General features: G+C 34.6%; 1 protein-coding gene and 1 long non-coding RNA gene across 13 annotated transcripts in view; both read left to right on the top strand.

Annotated features, from left to right (window-relative positions):
• The window catches only part of WDR72 (WD repeat domain 72), a 102,460-nt gene that overhangs the window by 23,973 nt on the left and 54,561 nt on the right, over positions 1-23,926 (top strand). For all 12 annotated transcript variants that reach the window (XR_011003807.1, XR_011003809.1, XR_011003808.1 and 9 more), the window contains 2 exons: positions 690-885; positions 11,575-11,777. Coding sequence is in view for 9 of the 12 variants with exons in the window: in XM_068203997.1 (XP_068060098.1) it covers positions 690-885; positions 11,575-11,777 (399 nt within the window). In the remaining 3 variants the exon portion in view is untranslated. The remainder of the gene's footprint in view (positions 1-689; positions 886-11,574; positions 11,778-23,926) is intronic.
• Positions 4,758-7,487, top strand: LOC137481967 (uncharacterized). Its single transcript, XR_011003810.1, has 2 exons — positions 4,758-4,879; positions 5,833-7,487. It is a non-coding gene; the product is annotated as an uncharacterized lncRNA (long non-coding RNA).

Genomic DNA, 23,926 nt, shown 5'->3' with positions numbered 1-23,926 from the left:
TTGATACTTATGAATGACTCACAGTTCACGTACATGCCAAAATAAAGTGGTCAAAAAATTATTTGCAATAAAAAAGTTTTTAATATGTGTAAGGCTCCTTTTCATCTTTATTCTGAAAACTGAGTAGGATTTACTGCCTGCCTGGCTTGTGTTTCAGTCTTGTTTAAAGAGCTGAATTGTTCTGTGGGGGAATTCCTCTGTGTGCCACCAAAATTACTTGCAGGTAGGGAAGGTTTAGCAGTATCAGATCCATACAATATGACATGAAATTAACTTAGTTTTTTGTTAGAAATACCTTACCATTTGTTTTTTAGACCTGATATAATTTTATATCACATGAACACTAGTTTGTAATTTTTAAGGTAATTTTTTAATACTTTCTCTTCTAGAACAACTGCTACTGTTTGGTTATATAATCACTGCTTTGATATGCTAAATACTTTGGCTAAATGGAATTTAAATTATTATAGTTAAAATACTGAAAAAATAAAGATGAAGGTATGTTTTCCTGTCAGGAAATGAGTTGTATAGCCAACCTGCTGAAAAGAAGTTGACTGACATAAAACATAATTTTCTAAAATTAGTATTTTCTGGGAAGGAAATCACTAGAATACTCTTACTAGGCCAGGTAAAATGATGTGGTTATGAATGTGGTTACAGTGTTGAAACTGGAGTTCTCTGTTTTGCAGTTAAAAGACCAGAGTATAGTGTGCTGTGTGTGCAGTGACCATTCAGTAGCAATTCTTCACCTCCAGAAGAGACAATGTCTCTTACATGCCAGAAAGCATCTGTTTCCTGTGAAGAAGATAAGGTTTGACCCTCTTGAGAATGTGCTAATTGTTGGATGTGAAGACAATTCAGTTTATATTTGGGAAATTGAAACAGGTAATAACACAAGGGGGTCATCCTATTTGATTCAATGTTTTCCTCACTTTCCTGAAGGTTTGTCTGCTGCATTGGTGTTATTTATAGAAAGCCAAAATATTAGTAGAAATAGTAACACATTGATTATATGAATGGGAGTGTTTCAATGTTTATACAAGCAAGAAAAAAAGAAAACTTTCTTACCATTCAAGGCATGCCACTAGTAAAATAGAATGGCATAAGTCCCAGCCTGATAATCAGAAGTTTAGCTGACATGGCAGTGAATTGAGTAGAATACTCCTGGGACCTATAAATAAAAATCAAACTTATTGAAAAGACTGATGTTTTCAGTCTAAACTGTCACAGGTTGGACCACAAAGTTATGCTTTCTTTCAAAAAATCATGATCTGAGATCTTTTGATGCAATTGATAATCAGTTAATAGTGGAAGATAATTGCAAAGCTCATAACTGTGTAGTCAGCAAAACTAAAGGTGAGTGTTTTCAGGTTAAACTGTAGATTCCCAGGTGATTTGATAATGCAATGTTGATTCATGTGGGTAATGTACTTCTTTGAGCTTGGACAGACAGGACTATTAGTGGTTATAATGGTATTAGACACTACAAGTGTCCAGCCAATTCAGAGCTGTGTGTCCTGAGAAGAGGGAGGTGCATTGAGTGCAGAGCCACTGAAATGCACAGCATGTTAAAACTGTATCAAAACCCAATTTTACGAACTGAGCCCTGAGATCACAATTGGTTGTACAGGTTATTACAACACACTGTCTACACTGTTTGCTTTATACAGAACGGGAAAAACCAAAGTATATTTGAACCGTCCCTCCTTTGCTCATAAAACCATTGCCTCTTTCAAGATTAAAGAGGAAATCAAATTGATACCACTGCTCATGCCTATTACATATTCAGACAGGGTACAGAAAGCTAAAAGTGTGTCTCTTGTTATGAGTATCACAGAAGAATGAGTGCCACAGTCACCACCTCACACAGGAAAAGATGCTGTTATTTGCTCTACAGTAGCAATTAACAAATCTTTTTTCTTGTGGCTCCTGCTATGCATTGCTGACTAAAAGATGCCATCTAGGGTCAATACCTGAGAAAGCCTAGTAGGATATACTGTAGTTGCTTTAATGTTGAATTACATCTGTATTGCAGCAGAACACAAGAGGTCATGGCGTTGATCCTTGAAATTGGCCTGACCTAGATCAAGAGCTATGTAGATAGTTCAGTGACACTCATGCAGACAAAGCATTGTTCAGATGTGTGACAGAGATGCCACAGCATCACTGAGGCACCTCTGCAGGAGCACAGCACCTTTTATTAGGATTTCATCTATTGGCAAATAAATGGGCAACAAAACATAGTCCCACTTGCCTATACAGTTACCTCTGAACATGTTGCCTAACTCGGTTAAATAGGATTAAATCTAAGTGGTAGCCTTGTGCTTGAGTTCCATTATGGGAAAGGACATAAGATAGCTTTTATTGCTTCTACAGTCAAAAAGTGTTTATATTTCTTCTGGCTTTGCAGTTAGCTTCATGACTTAGGCTTTGCCTCTAAGTCAAAGTCAGTGGACTATTGTGTCAGACTCATTTATCACTGTTTGCAGTTTAAAAAACAAATCTGAACAGTGTTCATGTGCAAAAGGTAATGGATAGCTGGGAAAACAGTCTGTTTACAATTCCAGGCTGTGGATTAAGAATATTTTATGAATATTTCAGTATTTACACTGTTGTAGAGTCAGCAATAATTCTGTATCTTATTGTTGTATTTGTATCTGTATTGTTGAGTTTGACAGGTGACATAGAAAAGTTTAGAGAGTTAGTACCACTTTGACTCTAGAATGGTTCTTCCATCAGGTAATTAATAGGGTGACCCCTAGAGCAGATGGAAGATTTCATTGTGCAAAATGGTTCATTGTCCAGTTTCCTGTGACAGAGGTTGACACACTTGTACAGAAAGCATTCCCAAGGACCTAAAAATGTTTGTCTCAACAGGCTTTCATAATTATCACTTTATGAGGCAGAAGAAACTTTGTGTCCTAGGTTAAACTCCAAACCAGTGCTACTTCGTATACAACTTGTTGTACTCTCTTCTCATGAGATTTGCAAAGATGACCTTATTTTACATGATCACTGGGAAGATTTCTGAGTACAGTTGTCTACATATGTCCTAAATAAATAGGATTTCAGCGTAGCTTATGCTGAAGTGTTAAATACTAGGAGTGTAATTGACTTTGTCTAATACAGATCTATATATCTTCCCTACTGATTACAAGACAAATCTAAAAAAGGTGGGGGATAAAAAGGAAAAAGATAACTGTCTGTTGCTCTTACAGGTCTAGAATTAGATATCTTTATTTATAGCCTTTATTCCCTTGATTTACAGAGTAAAGTGAAATTATTCTAAGTTTAAATGTTGATATTGCACCTGCATGTGGGTAGTGATATCGAAAGCAATACAGAGGCCGTGAAATATCTGTGTAGTTTAATGTATTTTACCTACATTTTAATATATGGATACAGGAACTTTCCATTACAGTGGAATATCTTTCCATGACAATGAATATTGATCTAATCATACATTTGGAATATTAATATAGTATGTGTACAGGATATTCTCCAAACTTGTGTGCTAGAAGACAAATATGAAAATCAATAACAAATTTTATTCTAATTAAAGTGCAGAATATTTCTTCCAATAGCCACCACTCAAAAACCCCTTCAATAAGGAAATTAGCTGTTATCTGTATTACTTTTACATTTTCCTAACCAGTTGCTATCTTTGCTTTTTTAGAAAAGTAAATACCATTACAATAAGATACAGTAATAAAAGAATAAAAGGATTTTTGCTTGCTGTGTAAAGTATATGGCAACATGTCTACCAAGCTGCCTTTAGATCCAATGTGTGTAAAGAGTGAGGAATGAATGGGTGGGCTTTAAATAGCAATCCTCCTTGCTCAGAGTTAATAATCTTCATTTATCAGTGATAAATTGTTTTTCAATTTGTATGAGTTTAAAGTGAATTTATTCCTCGAAGTTCATAATACTTGCAGAATGAATCATTTACTAATTTCCTGTTACTTTATTTTGCCTTGCAAGCCTTGCTCTGTTTTGTTAAGGATATGTTTAGTTTGGATTTAAAGATAGAATAGCATCACTTAAAACTTGAATTTATTGTTCAGTTCTCATCCTACATATTTAGCTTTACACTGGCTATGTTGTGGTTTTTTCATACTCCCTCAGGGAGTGCAAATTTTCAGAGCTATCTTACAAGCTACTAGCTCCAACATGAAAAAAATTGAAACATGCCTAAAAATATTTTTGAGGTCAGATCTCCTGAAGAGTCAAAACTAACTCTGCTTACAATCTTTATTAGGAAAGGTAAAAAAATCATCAATAAATGATAGACAATAACAAAATATATAGTATTTTGTTTTGTCCACACTATTCGTGTATCGCTTTCCCTGTTTGTCCTGTACCTGAATCCTTTTCCGAATAGAATACTTTTCCTTGTATTTTGACATGTTTATCATCACAGTATCTGAGTGCTTAGTAACAATAGTTCTGCCATTTTCTTTATAAGTGCAGAAGTGTTAGTTGTCTTGACTTCTAACGTCTGCATCTAAAACCAGAAATCCTAAGAATGACAGTTTTTTACAGAATTATTCTGAGAACACTCTAGCTGGTATGTAATTTTAATCCCCCCCATTTTTTGATGCATTGAGTATACCAGAGAGTGTACACAGAAGTGCCTGCTACCTCAATTCAGAAGTTTTCTTTGCTATTTCTACCTGTTTTTGCAAATGTAGCATCAAGATGATACTGATGTATTTATCTCAGGGTTTTTGGTAGAGGTGTAAGGAGACTGACTGTTTCATGTGGAATGGTCTGTATGGACCTCTCCTGCTTAAGCAAGCAGGAAAAGCAACAGTGCTTTAAGCAATGCTAGCACAGTGGTGAGAGCAAGGCATCAGCTTGGAGGTTCAGTTCGCAGAAGGTGAATGTTCAGCTTTGAGTCCATCCTTTAAGGCATGAAATTTTTCTGAAACACTTGTGTTTCATGACTTTAACAAGAAGGATTAATGGCTTGAGACACTTCTGCTGAGAAAGGAAAAAAAAATCATACCACCTTAAGATAACTGTCAAGCATAGAAAATTTTACCTCAAGCGTTTAAAAGCTACACAGGTATCAATAAAATAAACCAGCCTTTTAATGAGTTTGTCAGCCCTGATAAAATATCTAGTGTCTAACATTAGTCAAATCCATCTGTATGATCATAAAAATCTTTATGAAAAATAGAAAAGAAAACACTCTGCAAGTAATTCTTGTTGTGTTAATGCCACATCGATTAATTTAAATGTTGCATAAAACCTCTTCTGTTTCAGAAGTGCATCTGCCATAGAGAAAATGAAATTATGGATCAAGCCTTTGATCATATTGATGGTCAAACATGCTGGAAGGTTTTCATACACTGTTTAAAGATAATTTTATGTAGTTATATATGCTCCAGTATTTTTTTAATTGATGCCAACAGTGGGACTGCTAAACTCATAGTAAACAGCAAGTATCACATGAGTTGAACAATGTGAGAGGGTTGGCTTTGGGTTGTTTGGTTGGCCTTTTTTTTTTCTAAGTAGACCTTTATTTAGTACATCTGACAACTTTTCTCATCCCATATAGACATTAGAGATTGAACTGTTTAGAAAGTTAAGGCTTAGATTTCATCAGGTGGGTGTGAGAAAATAAGCTGTAAAGTTTCATTAAAACTTAGAATTCTATCAAAGTAAACTTGGTCATTACTTTACTAAGATTTATACCTAGATAATTGCAGAACCAAGAATAATTACATTTTTGTGACTTTTTGTCCTTGTAAAATTTAGTGATTTACAGTTTCTTTTGATATCTTTTTCATTTTCCCTCTCTCTCTATTGTTCTCTTTTTCTCTTCAGGTCATTGGTCAGAATTAGATCTGAGTGGGTGATTGTGGCCTAACTGATAAATCCTGTAGTTGTGTTTCATCTGCTAGAGGCCATCATGTAGGGTCAAAGTCATACCAGTCACTGCCTTCTTGTTTCTTTTTTAATGAATTTTGCTTAGCCTAAAGATCTGCAAATCTCAAAATAAGATTTTAAAAATTAATATATATGCCTTGTGGAACTTAGCATTTGGGTTTGGGGCTTTTTTTTGTGTTTTAATTTTTCAGTCTTAAGGTAAAACTTAACTAATGCTTTGCCTTTTTTATTGTATCTTATATTTTAAATGTGTAAGCCTGGGGTCAGTCTGTAGCTTGTACTTGAATATTTCATAGCTCCGTAAATTTGAGTCATTGTTCAGTAAATACTTACTGATGTAGAATAATAAAGGGTAGTGGGGCTTGGGAAAGTCTTTCTCAAGGTAAAAAAAAAAAGGCAGTGTCATCTTCTCCCCAGTTTGCAGAAGCTGAGGATACCTGACTCTTGTCTGTATACAAGAGTGTATATTTGTATTTATATGCATGTATATGCATATGTACATTTATGTACTTTATGTATACTTGGTGGAACAGGTATGGAATTTAGATGTATGTATCTGTTCCCTCCAGCTGACAATTGAACTTCATTCTTACTATTGATAAATAGGATTTTATATATATGTATATATATATATAAATAAGAAGTGTAACTGAAAACTGCTATGATCCAGTGCAGTCAGAAGAGTGCATGCCAGGGTGGGGTTTCATTCCAGACACAAAGGGATGGATTCTCATTCCATCTTCGTTTGTGATAAAGGAGTAGATGGAAACTACTTGCATATTTTCCAAGTTCAGAGCTGCCAAGTTCATATCTTCCATTCAACCCAGTTTAGTACATTTATTGTGTCTTAACAATTCATTCAAAGGCTTATTGTCCTTAACTGTTTGGAATAGTTTAGATGGAGTCAGGGAGAGAACAGGGGAGTATCCTTTCTTTTGGGGTCTTGTGCCTGCATCAGAAATCCTGAGGTAAGGACTGGCTGTGTTGGGGAATTGCTCTTTTTACCCACATATATAAACTACCACTATAAATTTTATTTCAGTGGTTTTCTTTGTGTTGATGTTCGTTGCTTTTTTTCAGCTGAAGGATATTGACAGTAGTTTGCTAATGCTCTTCTGAAAGTGTGTATTCTGAAGAATGTCAATAACACACAGAGTTGGACATGACAGAAATCTTCCAAATGCAAAAATGAGTAAGGAGGGTCTGCAAAGACACATCACAGGGCATCTCCATTTTTAATCTCATACTTAAAGTAAAATACCTTTTTTAATATTATTAGATTATTTTAATAGGCTGGACTTTGTGTAATCTATCCCATTTCTATTTGCTAGATGGCATTTACTTTTATCTTGATATTGTTTGGAATATATATTCTTAATGCAGTGTTTGTTCCATGTGTTTTGGGTCAATTGATATTGGAATGGTAGTACTAGCAACAAGGAGAAATTTTTCAAGCAAAGTGCTTGCCAGCTGTCTTGGAGCAAGACTGTAGAATTGTAAAATTCAAGCATTTTTGTAGCAAGGAGCATAAAATTTCTGTATGCCTTACTCTACCATCATAGAAGACAGTGTGTTGGGAGGGGTTTTTTCAGGGGAAATAGGTATTTATAGAAGAGAAGATCTTAACAGAAAATAAACCAACTAATATTACAGATGGTACTTGTTCTGAATGCTGAGTTTTCTGTTTTGACTACTAGTAAAGAAAATGATTTGTTCTCAACCATGTGCTGTTTTTAAATAAAATCAATTCTTAAATAATTTCTCATTCACAGAGAACTGTTATGCTGTAAGAGTCATCTGAGTTACTAGGTCACAGCAGCAGTGCAATATTGAGGATTTTCAATACTTTAGCTGTGACAACAAACACAGAGAGCACTGGAGCCTGATGATATGACAGGTCATGTGATGGCAGTGAATGCCTCGTCTTGAGGCAGGACGATATGCATGACCTCTCCAGTAAAAATGCATCCTTCTGTATGCTGAACCCAGAGAACTCTGGACAGCACTAGCACCAAGAGACACAATTTGTAGTACTTGGTCCACAGGAAGAATAAGATGTTGTAGCAGTCTCTAGCCAGTCACATCTGGTGGTCCAGAGCTGCCCAGGAGAGTGAAATACTCCACTCTTGTCTGTTCCTGAGACTTGGTTGCCATGGTCACAGCTTTAGAGAGATAAAGACTTTCTTTTCCTGTATTTTGTATGTATAGTAGGGAGTCATAGCAGTGGTGTTGCTGCTGTGTGGACACCCCTATCTCTTCCTGTTCATCCATTGTTATTTTATGCCCTTCAATCAAAATCCTTTAGGCTTATTTGTATTTAAATGATTCTTAATAATTTAAATCTTATTTAAATGATTGAATCTTATTTCTGTCCTCTTTCCTGTACTCTAATCTACAAGCTTTGTCTTTGCTTACTCTTTATTTTTATTTTGCTTTAAGCATATTCCTAACAAATAACAGTTTCTCAACAATAACCAGCCCGCCCCAGTATTATTTTGCCTGTTTGCAGTAGTCAGAAAGTATTTGTCATATATACAGGTTTCTAAATTCTTTCCCTTCATCTTTCCTGTTTGTTTCTCAGATGTATTCAGGCATCACAGAATATAGGTCTCTTCCTTTATTTTGTCTCTGCCAACTATATGCTCTGTAAATGAGTATTTTGGGCTATTCAGAAGAGTAAAGTTAAGCATATAATATAAATACTATGTAACACTTTCAGGATCATGCATTTTCCTATGCACTTTGTGCCATTTTATTGCAGTACCAGCTGTACACACAAATGTGTACATACAGATGTTCATAATAGGGAGCAGGATAGGGTAGTATATGCAAGAAAGGTTTTTTTTTTTTTAGAAACTAGGCATTTTCTGGAAGGTGCTACTTTAAAGGGATTTGAGATAGCTGTTATGAGAGATATATAAATAATTTAAATATGCAACAGGAGTTTTTCAAATTGATTTTAGGGTGTCATAGTGTTCTGTTAGTAAGAAAATAAGCTGGCTGTCTAGGGCATTTGCTATTCAATGTTCCTCTCTATAAACGTGCTTTACAAATAAAAATTAAAAAAACAAACCAATTTTAAGCTCTCTGTGAGAAGCCAATCCCTGTTTCTTGCTTAGTGTAAATCCAGAATGGCTTTTTTCAGTTGATAAGATGTTAATTTTCTCTTTTCCAAACTATTCAACAATAGTATTCTTGCAATGGCATTGTTCTGATGCACTTAAAGAAGTTTGTTAGCAACAGAAATGTTCAGTAACCCAACAACCTGTTGGTGGCTTCTCACTTTGCATCTGGTAAGTCTGTAATATATAGAACCATATCTGTCATCTGTTTAAAATAAGATGTGTGTTAAATATATAAAACATGAATTTGCTTTAATGTACATTGAGAATACCTGTATATTTTATTCAGGCCATTGCCTCCCAAGGTTAAATTCTGCTGTCAGATTTTCTGTACCTTTTACAACTTCTGGTATGTTTCTTTTCCTGTCAACTAAAATTTTTTTCTTCAACCAGAAGCTGAAAAATTGGCAATGAAGCTGTTGCCATAGAAAAGCTCTGATATATGGAAAATAACCCAAGTCTGTCTGTAGTGTGATAGCCTTAACTAAATTATATTCTATTAGATATCCATTAGATTATCCCACAGAATGGTCTGACTCTGAGGGATGACTGTTGCTGAAGCACTCATAAGCATCTGGTGCTACCAAGTCATGTTTGGAAGTTCTGTCTAATACTAAAGACTATGTATAGTCAGGTTGTCGAAATTTCGTACCCTGCCCCCAAAAGTCTTGGGTTTATTAAAAACTTACTGTAATTTCTCTTAAAAGGAACAGGATACCTGGTAATTTCACAGGGATATTATGATAGTCTTGGGGATTCCAGCAGTGAATTGTATTGAAAAAAGTGTTACAGAAAACAAGGTTTGATATATGTATGTATGTACATGTGTACAAATATTCACTGTAGTGGACTTGCCACAGAAGGTGATAGACCCCTCCACTTAAAAGTAGGAAGAACATGATTTATTTGAGTTTTGTTCATACTGGGCTCTGAATAATCCACATAGTTCTGTGGCGTTTTTATAGCTGGAAAGGCTACTTTACATATATAAAGAAGCCAAAATAATATTAGCTGAGTGACTGTATTATTTCCAAACTTCTTCACTTTGTAAATGCTTTAGTACTTGTAAGAATGCTTGCTCATGTCCGCTGTGAACTATACAATCATCCCTTGTAGGCATCTATAGACACGGTCTTTGTGTTCCTGAAATGTGTCAGTGCTTGGGAGCTTTGTAGACAGTCTAACTTTGAAGACCTTCTGGGCAACTTAACTTCCCTTTCAGTAACTGTTCTGTTCTGTAATGGTCCCTGGCACTGGCTGCAAGTCCTGGGGAAGAATTAAGAAAATGGCATGTTAAAAACAATTGGGGCTGATTCTTATTTCTTTCAGTGTAATATTGCACTAATCTGTGGTGTTCAACTTATTTTTATAGGGGACAAAGAAACAGGTACCCTATTTTCTTCTGTTCTGAATTCAAAGACTTTATCATATGAGTAGTAGAGGTGTTACGGCAGTGAAAAGAAATGGATGAGTTTCAGAGAAATAATTTCAGATAAAGAGATTTTATACACACATATACACACAAACACTTATTGTATGAGATCCCTCAATCCCAGTCCAATATTTTTAGCAGGTGTTACTGATAGAACTTCAATGTTACACATTTTTTTCTTGTTGCAGTGAAAGGGAAAATTCATGTTGTATTACTTGAGGGTAGAAAGAATTCAAACTTAAGGGAAGAACATTTCATTTTATAGCTGATATTTAATACTTGAAAAACCCTTCAGATGTATTTTATCTCTGATATTTATAGGAAACATGCTATTTCAGCAATATCTTCTAATTCCTATAGGATATGTGTAGTATATAATAGCAGCTGATTTCAAATACATTTAAGCTCAGTTTTGGTATTTTGAATGTTAGTTATAATTAAGATAGTATTACTAAAATTATTCCTAAATAAAATTTTTACTAAAGTAATTTAATAACTGGGTATAATATCTAGAGGATGTAGATTCCAGAGAGTCACACAAGTGATGAAGTAGTATCTGAAACATCACATTCATATCCCAGATAACTAAGTTACATGTATATTAATGTTTAAACCTTCTTTATGTCTGACAATTTTTAGGAATGGAATGAAAAAAAATTGAGGTTTCTCTTGCTATTTGTAATTCAGAACACTAGAGGACAGCACTAAAATATTACATAAATGTGTTGTTGTTTACACTTTTAATGATATAGGTGCTCTGGGTGGGGTTTGTAAAGAGGAGACAAATTACTGTTTTGAAGTTAGGGGAGGTGATATTTTTGTGAATATCTTTGGCTCCCTTTGAAAACGGCATCTCACTCCACTTGTATAAAATATCTGGAGCTGCTTGTGGTCTGATACAAAGTTATTTGCTTTGCTGTATTGGTTTCTTTAGAAATTAAGCTTTATTTTTTAATAGTAATAGTGTGGAATATATTTCTAAATTTAAAAAGAGTAGTTATTTGCCTCATCTGTAAATATTTTGTGATTTATTTGCTCACATGTCGTGTACTATATTAATACTATGATAGAGATGTGATAGTATAGCTCACTGGAAAAGTTACAACTTCTGTTGTGTTTCTCTAGGCACACTGGAACGACATGAAACTGGTGACACAGCAAGAGCAATTCTTACTTCCATTGAAGATTCAGAATACTTAGTGGCAGATGCTCTACTTCCTGTGTCTCAGGAGTCAAAACGGAGCAAGAATTCTGGATACAAACACTCCAGCTCATACAAGCATGGCATGGGCCCTTATCCCACTCCTACAGAGAAATCTTCAGATAAGGTAAAAGTGAAGAGAGAGCATTTTTCCCGAGCAATTAGTGGTGATTCCAATTATTTACCATATCACCCACTGATGACTAAGTGGGATGGTGGCGTCATTTTAAGTTTATAAAGGCTTCTTCTGAATAGCTCAGTTTTTATGCCTTCAACCCAATTTCATAGACAAATAAGGAAAATTGGCAGAGGGACTTATGCAAGGTCATTAGTAGCTAATCTCAAAAGGATTTTGTCAGACCTTGTTACCTGTAGTTAGATGCTATTTCCTCATGCCTCTAGCTTGTGACTGCACCTGTCAATAGTACCCTGACAACAGCTGAATACGCCTTAGACCCATTCAAATGTGTATGTCTTGAGAACAAGCACACAGTCATCCCATGCTCTTGGTCTTTCTCTTACTGCTCTTCTAAGAAGACCACTGATCCCTCTTGTCATTCAGAGATAATTTTTATGGGATGTGTGTTTTCTCTCAGCATCATCACAGAATAGACAGCAAGTGCCTTATGTTTTTATTAGTGTGATTAAATTTGGCACCTTATTGGATAAAAAGATGGTAATACCCTTGTGAGGTACTGGGCTGCAAATAGGTATGATCATCTTCAGCAAAGATTTGGCCAGGGAGAGAGTTGTATTTGGCTTTATCTAGAAATACTTTCCTACCAAAATCATTAAACCAGCTAATTGAGACTGATGGAAAAGATGTGCTCTTTTTGTTTTGAATAAGTAATAGAAGCAAATAATATGCTTAAAGTAGTGTGAATGTCATGTTAAAACTGAGAAAATGAGTACTGAGACATCATGAGAAGTAAGATTAAAAATGTAATATTCACTCTATTTTCTTGTGACCTAGATAAATCTGTACTTCTAACAGTTATTTGTAGATATTTAAAAATAATATAGTAAGTATTTGCTAATTCTAAAACTGGTTATTATAACTATGTCTAATTTAATACAATCTCAATTTCAAAGAGATGGATATTGTCTTTTTCACATAGGGAAAAAAAATGGTACAAACCTATTTTCTTAAACCCTAGTACAGCACCAGGAGGTAATATATTCACTGAACTCTTGATTAGAATGTATCTTAAGAATAGGGCTCTTATGCTGTTTGTTCTTGCTTACCACTTTTTAATTAATGGATTTTGGGAATTCTGTTCTCTGCAATAAACAGAAGTCATGTCTGCTATTCCTCAACCCTCAATGTACATAGAAGGTATTTTACCACAAGTATTGAGAGTAAAAAATGCTTTCCCTCGATCACACATGGAAACAGCTTTCAGAATGGTTTCTGGCCTTTATTGTGGCTTTATTAATTATAGGAAATGAAGTAGCAGGTATTTCAAAACTGGTAAAGTACAGCTTGATCCAAGTCCTCACTCTGGAATTTTATGTTCTTTTCTTCCTTGTATCTTCAAATTTACATATAACATAGAGTTTCTAATGATTGTAGTTTAACTCTTAATATTTTTCTTTGACCTTTTACTAACCTTAGTCTGATTTCTAAAGTTCTTTTTGATCCCATTTTCTGAAAAGTCTTATTAGCGTGTAATCCTGCTGAGCATGTTGTGGGGCAGATGGTACGCTAGTTGGCCATTGACACAGAATCTGATCTCCCTGTTAGTTTGTTAAAAGGAATAGTTTCTTCTTGCCTTCTTAAATAGGAACAAAAGAAAAAAGTTTTGGTAGTTTTTTGGTAAGTAGTTTTAGGTATGACTATTAAAATAAAAATTGCATGGATTTAACAAGGTGGGAGGAAAGAAAATTTGCTGATTATGGAATAAGGGAAAAGAGTAAACTTTAAAGCATGGAGTTTAACATACTTTAGCAATTATCATCTTAAATTGGGAGAAATATCACAACAGGAAACTGTGGAAATGTAGCAATTTGTAGTGCTTTTTTGATTTGATATACATCTTATCTGCTCTGATTTATCAAAATATTATTCTATGTTCATGTTTAAATATTTCTTATTAATTGTCTTGTCCAAATGCTAACTTAGTAAGAATACTATTGATGTCTCTTAGACTTCTTCTGTCAAAATCTCTTTTTTTAGTTTAATGTTCTTTTTTGTCACTGCAGACCTGTTAGGTTTGTCTAAATTCATAATAAATTAAGTTCTGTACTCGGGAAAGCATTTTTCTTTCATCAAACATGTGTCATCCAGTACATTCAGAGCTTCTTCCCACTTGCATCTGCATTGGAGAGGGTTCTGTAGACTGGTGTGGGAGATGTTGGAGCCTAAATATATTTAGTGCAGCTGAATCTGGGAAAAACATAACAATGGAAGTTCCCTTAATGCTATTGCAGAAGCCCAGTGCTGGCTACACAAAAGGAGTGTGGAACTCTGCGGCTTTTTTTGCACTGTTGTTCAATTGCTAAATTGAAGACTTGTTATGAAGTCTCCTGTTTTTCTTAAGTTTTGTGCAGAAAATAATTTATAAGGTTTTTCAAAAAGTGCTCTATTGACTCTTTCGCATCATTCTATTTTAGCATCTTGATATATGCTAGAAATTCAGATCCCATGTAATTAGTGAGAGGACTGTGCTTATCAGACTTCAACATTCCATGCCCTATTAATTAAAGCATATAATTACTACACACGTAAAAATATCACAAAACTTTCAGATTATCAGTGGATTTTAATATAGAATGAGTGTTTCATTATCAATTTCCTTCTTTGGCGAACTGCGTATTAGAAATTTAACAACATACTAAATTGTTAATAACATTTCTATCAAAAAACCCCATCATCAGTTTTAGCATTTATTAAGGAAGTCAATTTCAGAAGATGTATGACAGGAAAAATGAATGGGTAGCTATTCTGTCCTGTTGGTATTGTAATTGAGAGTGATCCTTTTGTACAATGAGTTATCCACATGAAGATTGCAAGTAAAATTCAGCTTTTTTTTCTTGCCATTATTACATTGTTTTACCATTCATATCATATTTAAGATGAAAGAATGTTTTCAAACTAATGGTCTCTTTTTCCTCCATCCTAAAAAAAGATAAATATCCTCACATAATAGTCCAGCTCCAAAGGCTTTCTTTCAGAGTTTTTGCCATCATGTAAATCATGGATACAAAAGCAGAATGTTTTGATTTCATGGTGTTTTGACCATTTTAATTCTTTTATTGTGCTGCACGTGCCAGTGGGAGTACCAATAACAGATGACTGTGACAAATGCAGTTAACACAAGATCCATATTAATGTTGTCAAATCCCCTTGATATATTTAAACAGATTTTAATTATTTTTAATGTCAAAAGACCCAAAATATATAGCTTAATAGTTCTTCAAGAAAGCTTTACTTAATGTGTGAATGTAAAACCTCTCATAAAAATGAAACTTTTATATTGGCCTTAGTCATTGACATAGGGTATTCATCAAGTCAGCAATTTGTGTGGCAAAGTGCCATTTGAATAGTGTATTGTTAGAATACTTATGGTCCACTTGACAAGGGCTCTTGCTGTAAATAGTGCAATTTGACTCCAGCTGTTAAAGAGTGGCTTTGACAGCAGCCAAATAGAATGGAGATGCTTTACTGCACCGCAGAAAAATCAATATTGGGTTCTTGTTCGTAGTAACCTGTTTTCTCTTTTTTTGCAGATTTATACAAGACTATCTAGAGTTCATTTGTGAAAGTTTAAATATTATTTTGAAAATGAAGCTGTTTTAGTTCCAGATTAATGTTGGTGGTGAATGATGCTTTTGTTTAGTTAAAAAAGTAAAAGACAGTGCTTTGTGGATATACATAAACAATGTGATTATGCAGCATTATTGCAACTCTATTTATAGGGGTGGATGTTAGGATGTGGGTACATAAGTTGTGTAACTAATGACAAAAAATGTTCTTTCCTTCCTCTGTGTTTTTTTTCTTTTTGTAGTGCTACTGTAGTATCCCTGTCAATTTTCTAGGTATAGGGTTTTTTTAAAGCAGGTTTCTTTGTTGTTCTCTCTGTAACAACCCCCACAGATGTTGACAATCTGTAGTGCCATTGTAGATTTTCCTGAAGCATGGTCTTGCTAGTGCTGAACAGTTTTCCAGCAGTATTCAGTGACACAAGGTTGCTATGATACCCGGCCAGTAGCAATAGGTATTGAATCACTGCTCTTAATTACAATAGAATACACACTAGACTGTGCTCATGGTGTTCATATGGAACTAGCTCTCATTATAGGTCTAAGTCATACTTCTGTTTGAAAATTGGAGCTCTGTGAAAAACTGATTTAAAAAAAAAAAATTGAAATGCTCCAGTGCATCATATGAAGATTTCATCAGTGCACATAAAAAGCTGGACGTGTCTGGGAATTGTTTTCCTGATGTTCCAGAAACCCTTCACGTTGGAAAGTTTCCTACCTTTTCAGCTTCAATATTTTGGATATAATTCTGTGTTTATCATGCACTAGCGTTTCTAGTGATTTCAGTAATCAGAATGGTCTGGGTAAGAATACTGGAGGGAAAAGAAGATTATAAAATCTGTGCAATGGTTGCTGAAGCTTGAACTCCTAAATTATACTACTGAAAATCTAGATCAGAAAAGAGATATTTTTACTGTGTATATAAAACAAGGCAAAGATGGGGAGAGAAACATTAATTTATATTTGGACTTGTTTGTGTATTTTTTGATGTATTAATGCAGCAATTTCTTAATACATGTTGTAATAGGAGTCCTTTAGAACTTGATATTCACTTACATAATAGTATACATATTCTGCTCTAAACAAAAATATGTAAAGGCAAGAATGTCCAGAAGTTATAAATAATAAAAGAAATATCTACTTTGTTGCTACACAGAATAAGAGGTAAATGAAGACTGTAGGATAATAGCAGCTATTTGTTTTAGTATAGCAAGGGAAGCAATTTGAAAATAAAATAGTTATTGGAAGTCTGGAAAATCACTGCTAGTTCAATCTTACTGATGGAAAAATTGATAGAAAAATGGAAATAAGATACAAGCACAAATACAAAATTATATTTAGCAAATAGGAAATCAGGAGTGGTACCATAAACAATGGTGTCACAGACATGGATCCTTTAATTTCTTTCCTTTTATAATATTTAGAACATTATTATGGGGAATTACAGATCTTAGTGATTTATGTGAAGTGGATTGCTAAGGACAAAGCAAAATAGAAAGTAGTAGAGTATTTCTCCTTAAAGTTGTCAACATCACATTGCTGCTGCAAGGTTTTGGGTTTTTTTCTGGAACTAGTGTTCAGTAGCTATATTTAGTAGTTTATTAAGTAAGCATAATAGGAAAATGAGTGAAGAAAAAAGGACTCAGTATATACAGGGTTTTTTTCTCTATAATTCAGTTGCAAAACATTTTAGTACTACATTTCCTGTGAAATTTTACAATTAAGTATTTTATCAAGGTACCAAGGTAGCAACATAACTACAGTGAAGTAATAACTTGGGAGTTATGAGATTAAACTGGGAGCAGTTAAAAAGAACCATGATGCTGAGGGATATTGATAGCTTTGACCACATGCCATCTTTCATGGAAGTTATGCAGTTTTTGAATTGGTACACCAAGAATCTGATGATTTGTGCTTTCTCCATTGATTGCCTCAAAGCAAAATGAAACCAAAAAGTTGCCATTGTGATATTGTAGCACATTTTCATCTTACACATGTGGATAGCAATTAACACAGGGTGTCAGAAATCTAATAATAAGTCTTAACTACTTATTTCAGTGCTTCTGACACTGATTCTTTTCTACTCTCTGACTATACTAAAGGTGACCGACTTAAAACTTCTTTCCCTTCCTAGACAGCTAATTGGACTGTGTGATAAAGTTAAAGAGGCTGCTATAGTATTCTACTAGAAATAAATCTAAGGTCAATATCAACAGTCCTTATGAAGTATTTAATGTTGAAGGATGATTTATTGAAGCTAACCTAGCTATTGTTGTCTTTGTCTTTTCCCTTACCTCTGCCATGCTGCAACTCCCTTCTGTCTCTTGGAATCTTTAGCAAAGTTTGCATTTTGGTTAGGGATTTAGAATTAAAAACATAGTTTATCTCTTATGGAAGTGGTGTTCATTATAAATTTGCCACTTAGGACTGTTTCTTTTAGGTCTGGTTGTGGAGCTGGGCACAGTTTGAGTTTCCTATTTTGGATTTTACCTTTACTACTTATGTAGTCTAGCAGACTTGTTCTGTAGATCATCCTAATTGATTTTTCCTTCCAAGTGCTCTGCCTAATTCTAATATAAATCATGTGATCTTTGTTTTAACTTTTATGTTTTCATGTTGTTCAATGGTATTCTTTAAATTCTTCACTATTCATTATAGTAATATGTTGGAATCTTTACAGTTCTGATAATCACCTTTTCTATTCTAAACATTAATTCCCTGGCCTCATAGTTTAATTAGTATTATTTTAGTGAAGAAAAATATTAACAAGAATTCAGAGTGAATTCAGTGTGAGACTTTTTCCTAGGTTTCCACCTCACATATCTATTTAAAAAAAAGGAGCGACTTTTTCAGAAACACATCATCATCTTACATTCAACTTAGAAACAGGAATTGCAGCAAACAAACCTTACCCTGCAAAAGAAAGACTTATCTGCTAGCTTCTTTCTGATAGCTAATTGAAACTCTTGAATCAGTTATATAACAGAAATAAAATCCTTGGCTAACCTATGGTTTGATTTCAAACAAACAAAGCAGCAGTAGTGGTTCCATGTTCATTCTCCTGATTTTTTTTTTTTTTTTTTTTTTTTGTATTTTAATACTCAAACTTTAATTTGTTCCAGTAGTCAGGTTTGGTTCTTGCAGTACTTATGGGAATAGATGAATCATGCAAGCAGACACCTGAGAATGTTTCTTTCTAAAACCTGTGCTTTTGGAAGCCTCTGCAGTGAGACTGAACAGCTTGCAAGGAAAGAACAGTATGAAATCTATGGGTACAGAAACTTAGCTGCCATCCTGATACATCTCAGAATGCTATAGGATCTGAAGAAATTCCAGCTTGCCTATTTATAAAATCTCAAGAATGGTGCTTTCTACAGTACACAGGACTTTTTGGTTTTTGATTCTTTTTCTTTAGTAGAAAGTCACTTGCTTATGAATTGATCTAGAACTGTTATGTAGGTAAATTTTCTGGTTGGGACTCTTCTAATTCAAGATGGGAAATGCACTCAGAACAGCCCAGGGAAAATACGTTGTTTCAGTTGGAGTCAGCACTCAGACATAACTTAATTTTTATATACATCAATCCTTCTTAGGACAAAGCAATATTCTCAAGCTCCTGCAAAGGTCCTGTTGGCAGTATCTCTATGTTCAGCATTATATCTCACACATATTAGGATGTTCATTCATCCAGTAAATTTTTCAATATGATAATTCCTAAATCATGAGCCAGCAGTCTGTGGCTTTGGATTGCTGTAGCATTTTTTGTCCAGTTGATGATCCAGAAAACTTTGGAGGTGTTCCATCTTTTTTTCCAAAATGCTGAGTGAGGATGGAAATTTTTCACTACCACACAGCACTGAGCTGTAAATATTTCTAAAGATATGGTTAGGAAATTTACTTTTGCATTCAAAATAACTAATATATTAAGATGTAGGCAGAGTATTTCAATATTGAGTGTATAAATACTACTTAATTTTAAACACCATCTTATTCCTTCTTTCTATCTAAACTTTTCATGGCCGAGACTGTCCATGTCATAAATGGATGTTAGAGATGAGTGGATTTACAGTTCACTTTTATATGCTTTCTATGATAAAAGTATTAGACAAGATTTTGTCAGAAGTGTTGTGTTTAGAATTCTCATAGCATGCCCAGACAGCTAAAGATATGAATTCTAGAGCAAAGCAAAAGTTGTCTATAAATTCATACATTTCTTCAAATATTCTTCTGAAAAATAAAGAATAGACTTGTTTCCTAGTGTTGAAAATTTGTGAAGGATATTCAGGTTATTAATTTTACTTGCCTGTTATTCTTTGATATCTTTTAAGGATTTATCTCCAGAATCACTTTTATATGTACACTTTAATTAAATACAATAGAAAACTCTAGGATGAGTGTTACAGAGAGAGAGTGTTAATTTGAAAACAAAATGTGCAAAACATTAAATTTTCATACCAGACCTCCACATTGAGCAATTGAATAGATGTGTTAGCAATTCTTCCTGAACAATTGAAATTTTTGTGCCCAGTAGATCCATCTGGACTACAATCTGCCTGACAGTGGCCTTCCATACATGATAAAAAGAGGTTGTATTCAGTTGCTTAGACTATTCATCACACAGCTTGAGTCTGAAGACTCCTTGACTTAATTACTTACATTGTGCCACAGATGCATCAGCAGTGATGCTACAGTTACTGTTCAAAGTGCTGTGAGGGTAGTAAAGCCTTCCACTGGGACTTAACAAAAGAAAAAAGAAAGATTACAGTGTTGGGAGGAAAGAGGGTGACTCTGCTTATGTTGCAATTAAGTTGATAGATAAATACTGGCGCAAGCTCAAAAAATACTGTAGCCTTTTCTTCATGGGAGGTGGATTCATAGGAGGATCTGGGCATCCTCAGTGATACAACCAGAGTTGTAATAAATACCATAATAAAAGTAAAGCAAGGAAAGTTCAAAACAGGTTGTTTATACTAGTTCATATGGGAAAATTCATCATGAATTGACACATTTGCTCGAGACTGCATTGTCCAAATGATGCAGCCTCAGGTCAAGCATAAATTGCATGTGAAAGCAAACTGGGGCACTACTACTGACTCCAGGCTTTTTACAGATATTCCTTTATATGTGAGTACTGAGCTATAAAAAGGGTAAATGAATAAGAAAAAAGTTCTGAATGCTGCCATCAAAGGATCCTATGACTAGGTCAGGTGTCTGAAGGTAAGCAATATGAATGACCTTGGGGTAGTGACGGTGTAACTGTGTGATGCTCACCCTGTGCAAGAGGCCAGTATTGCTTTCTGACAGGTAGGCTGGCCTCTTTGTACACTTTGGGAGACCACTGATAGTCGTAGTGACAGAAAGTCTTCACATGCTCCCTAAATTCACATGCTCCTTCTTGGGAGGTGGGCAGGCTTAGACAGGGGTGTGGTATGTGGACGGCTGATAGGAGCTAATACTGGATTAGGAAGTGCATACGGTTTTTATGTGGAGATGAAAGTGTAGCCAATAATTTGCATGCTTTCTTCCTTAGCAGGTTATTTTAGAGATGGTGTATGGTGTATGTTTAATTGTTATTTCAATTATATACCTGCTGCTTGTAACTATTTTTGAATAAATGCATTTTTGCACATATCCTAGATTGCTTGGCCTTTCAGCAGGGCAAGAAAATAAGAAAGCTGAGTATTTGCAATAGGTTATGAACTCAAGAAAGCAGGTTTGCTGATGGGATTTACCTGAAATGAGACATCATTCCATGCTTAGATTATTTTTAAGTTACAAATAGGTAAATAGGATTGAAAGACCGTATTTCTATCTAACTTTTAACAGTTCTTCAAGCATGACCTTGAGAATTTGAAGTTTCTTTTAGGGAAGACTTGGACCCCCATTTCAGATTTCTCTATCTTACATGTTTAAAGCCCTTGCTTTTTAAATTATTGCATCAAAATTCTAGTCATAAAATAGATGAGTGATGTGCACTCTTACTACTCTTCCACTGAATGATGTTTGATCATGTGCTGTATGCTGTGCTGTCCTGGGAAAAGGTTATACTAGGTTATCTTCTTGCTTGTCTTTTAGTGATCAAGGAAATTAGGCTTCCTGAATTTGGAAGTGACTTAATGCTAAGAAGACTTGTAAGTTACATCAAGCTTTTGATTTTATATGTAGAAGACACATCCAAAAGATACAATTTCCCAGTAGATAAAGAGGTGTTCCGATCATGGCGTAGGTTTAAGATGTGCTGTTTGAAATCTGAGGTTTTTGTGGAACTTGCTAACTATATTTTATGCTCATAAACCACTTTGAAGCCCCAAACACAATTTCATTTATCTTTATATTCTAAGCTTTATAGAGTCTGCAAAAGTGTCCATCTGTTCAGTCGAGATTGCTTCAAATAGTGAGTGGTCAGAGAGACGTAGCTGATAAAGGTCAAAGGAGCCTCTTGACCCCGTGGTTCTTGCCAAAGCAATTGGAGCGTAGGACTGATATACAGTTAGATACAGCTTGCTAACGTGAGCTCCACTTTAATTGGTAATGATAGCAAGAATACACAGTAAAGTCATTGCTGAAAGAAAACAAAAAGTATCCAATATAGTAATTTATTACCAGTCAGTGGGTTTCACGCACTGGGTTGTTTTACCCCTGCAGTGGTCAGAGAAAGCAAAAAGGTACTCTAACACTTAACTGAAAATGGATGCCCTGCTGCTATCAGAGATGCATGGTGGTCAAACGATTGCCTGTGCCATTAGCTTGGTAATGTTTTCTCTATTGTAAACTCAGCTCCCCATGTTCTTCCTGTGCATCAGCTGCAGATTGAAGGCTTTCTCGTTTGTCTTCTATTTGTGCTGCCAATCATCAAGCTGCTGTTCACCAAGCACATTTCAAGGAGGCAATTTTTTTTACTCCTATCGACTACCATCTCTAGCAACTGAGGGCTCAGAGGATTTAGAAATAAATTTAATGCTTTAATTTACACTGTGCCAGCCATTTTGTTTGTTGTTTATGAATTTGTTTTCTGTGAAAATTCAAGAGACAGTTACAAGTTTCCTCTTTTGCAAAACTATGCATGAGATAGATTTATGTTTTGGGGACACATTTGCAGGTACTTTCTCTTACGCCACTATTTCATTTAAAAGGTTGAAGTGAAAAATATTTTTGCAAGAAAATATGATTTTTAACCTATTCAGTAGTTAAAAACAGATTAAAAATGCAAACCCAAATCCAGCAAAAGATAACACAGATATTCCTTCCCACCATCAAGAATAAAAAATTATAGAATAAAATAGAGCTGTCATTGGCAGTATAATGTATAAGACCCTTAGGTGTGGTAACCATGCTTCAGTTAACAGTTCTTCAGTGTCTACAAAGTGCCAATGTAACAGGAGAGTAGGAGTGCCTAAATAGCTTTTACAAGCAGATGTGTGATGTACTTATTTATTTGTGGGTCCAGAGCCAGATCAGTGATGAGATGTGATTCTGAGAAGCTATGACTTCTGAACTTCTGTTGCAATGCAGTGACTAGCCTGATCAAGACACAGAAAATTCTCACCCATCAATAAATTCTGCTTGGCAAATTCTACTACCCTCCTCTTTAATTTCTGTAACAGGTTCTCCACAATTTAGTTTTTTAAAAGCAAAATATTTACTGTTAATGATTGTTACAGAGTTAATGAAGACTGATTCAGACATTATATATATATGTCTTTACAGTTTCTATTTTCTTTTTTATGTAATAAAGACTACAGTAAAGACAGATGACAAAGCCAATTGTAAATTTCATTGAAATAAGCATATTGATATTATCAAACATCATTGTGATATTTCAAAAATTATGTCAAAAAACTTCCTAAAGACTATAAGATATGGTGGTTTTGATGATTCTATATTGGGTTTTGTTTAAAAACTCTTGTTTGAAAATATCTTGTACAATTGGATATTCACAGAATATCTTTACTGAGCAAACAGTAGGGTGCTGGTATTTTAATGGTTAAGTTTGCATTAATTTATTAATAGTAAGATTATTTAATAATTAAACAATTACTGTCTAAAATTCCATCAGATAAGACTTACTCTTTTATCATGCCCTTCAGTGGGCTGTTGTATCTGTATTAAAAGCCAATGGCCTAATTGCTGTCAAAATAGAAAAAAAAATGTAACTTTAAAAAAACTCTCAAGCGAATCAGAAATAGAAAATCCCTGACCTCAAGAAAAATGAAATAGCAGTGCACCTTCTATGAATGAAACAACCTTCCAGTCTCTTTGACATTATTTCATGTAAGCTCCACACATCTCTACAGTCTCCCCCTGCCTAATCTGCCTAAAAAATCCCATTAAAGTTGTTCAATTTCTAATATTTTCTCAAGCCTTTGCAGGTGGCAAGCAATGGATAAAGGAGGGGATTGAACTTGTTCAGTGTTACTAAATCAAAATATGTTCTTTCAAAGGGGAAAGCTCAAAGGAGCAGAATTAAGCTCCTTAAATATTACATAACTAAAAAAAACTTATTTAAAATTATCA

The sequence above is a fragment of the Anomalospiza imberbis genome, chromosome 13 (assembly GCF_031753505.1).
Source record: "Anomalospiza imberbis isolate Cuckoo-Finch-1a 21T00152 chromosome 13, ASM3175350v1, whole genome shotgun sequence".
Classification (NCBI taxonomy): Eukaryota; Metazoa; Chordata; class Aves; order Passeriformes; family Viduidae; genus Anomalospiza; species Anomalospiza imberbis.
Note: the sequence above shows the minus strand (reverse complement) of the source record. Positions and strands in the feature narration are given on the sequence as shown.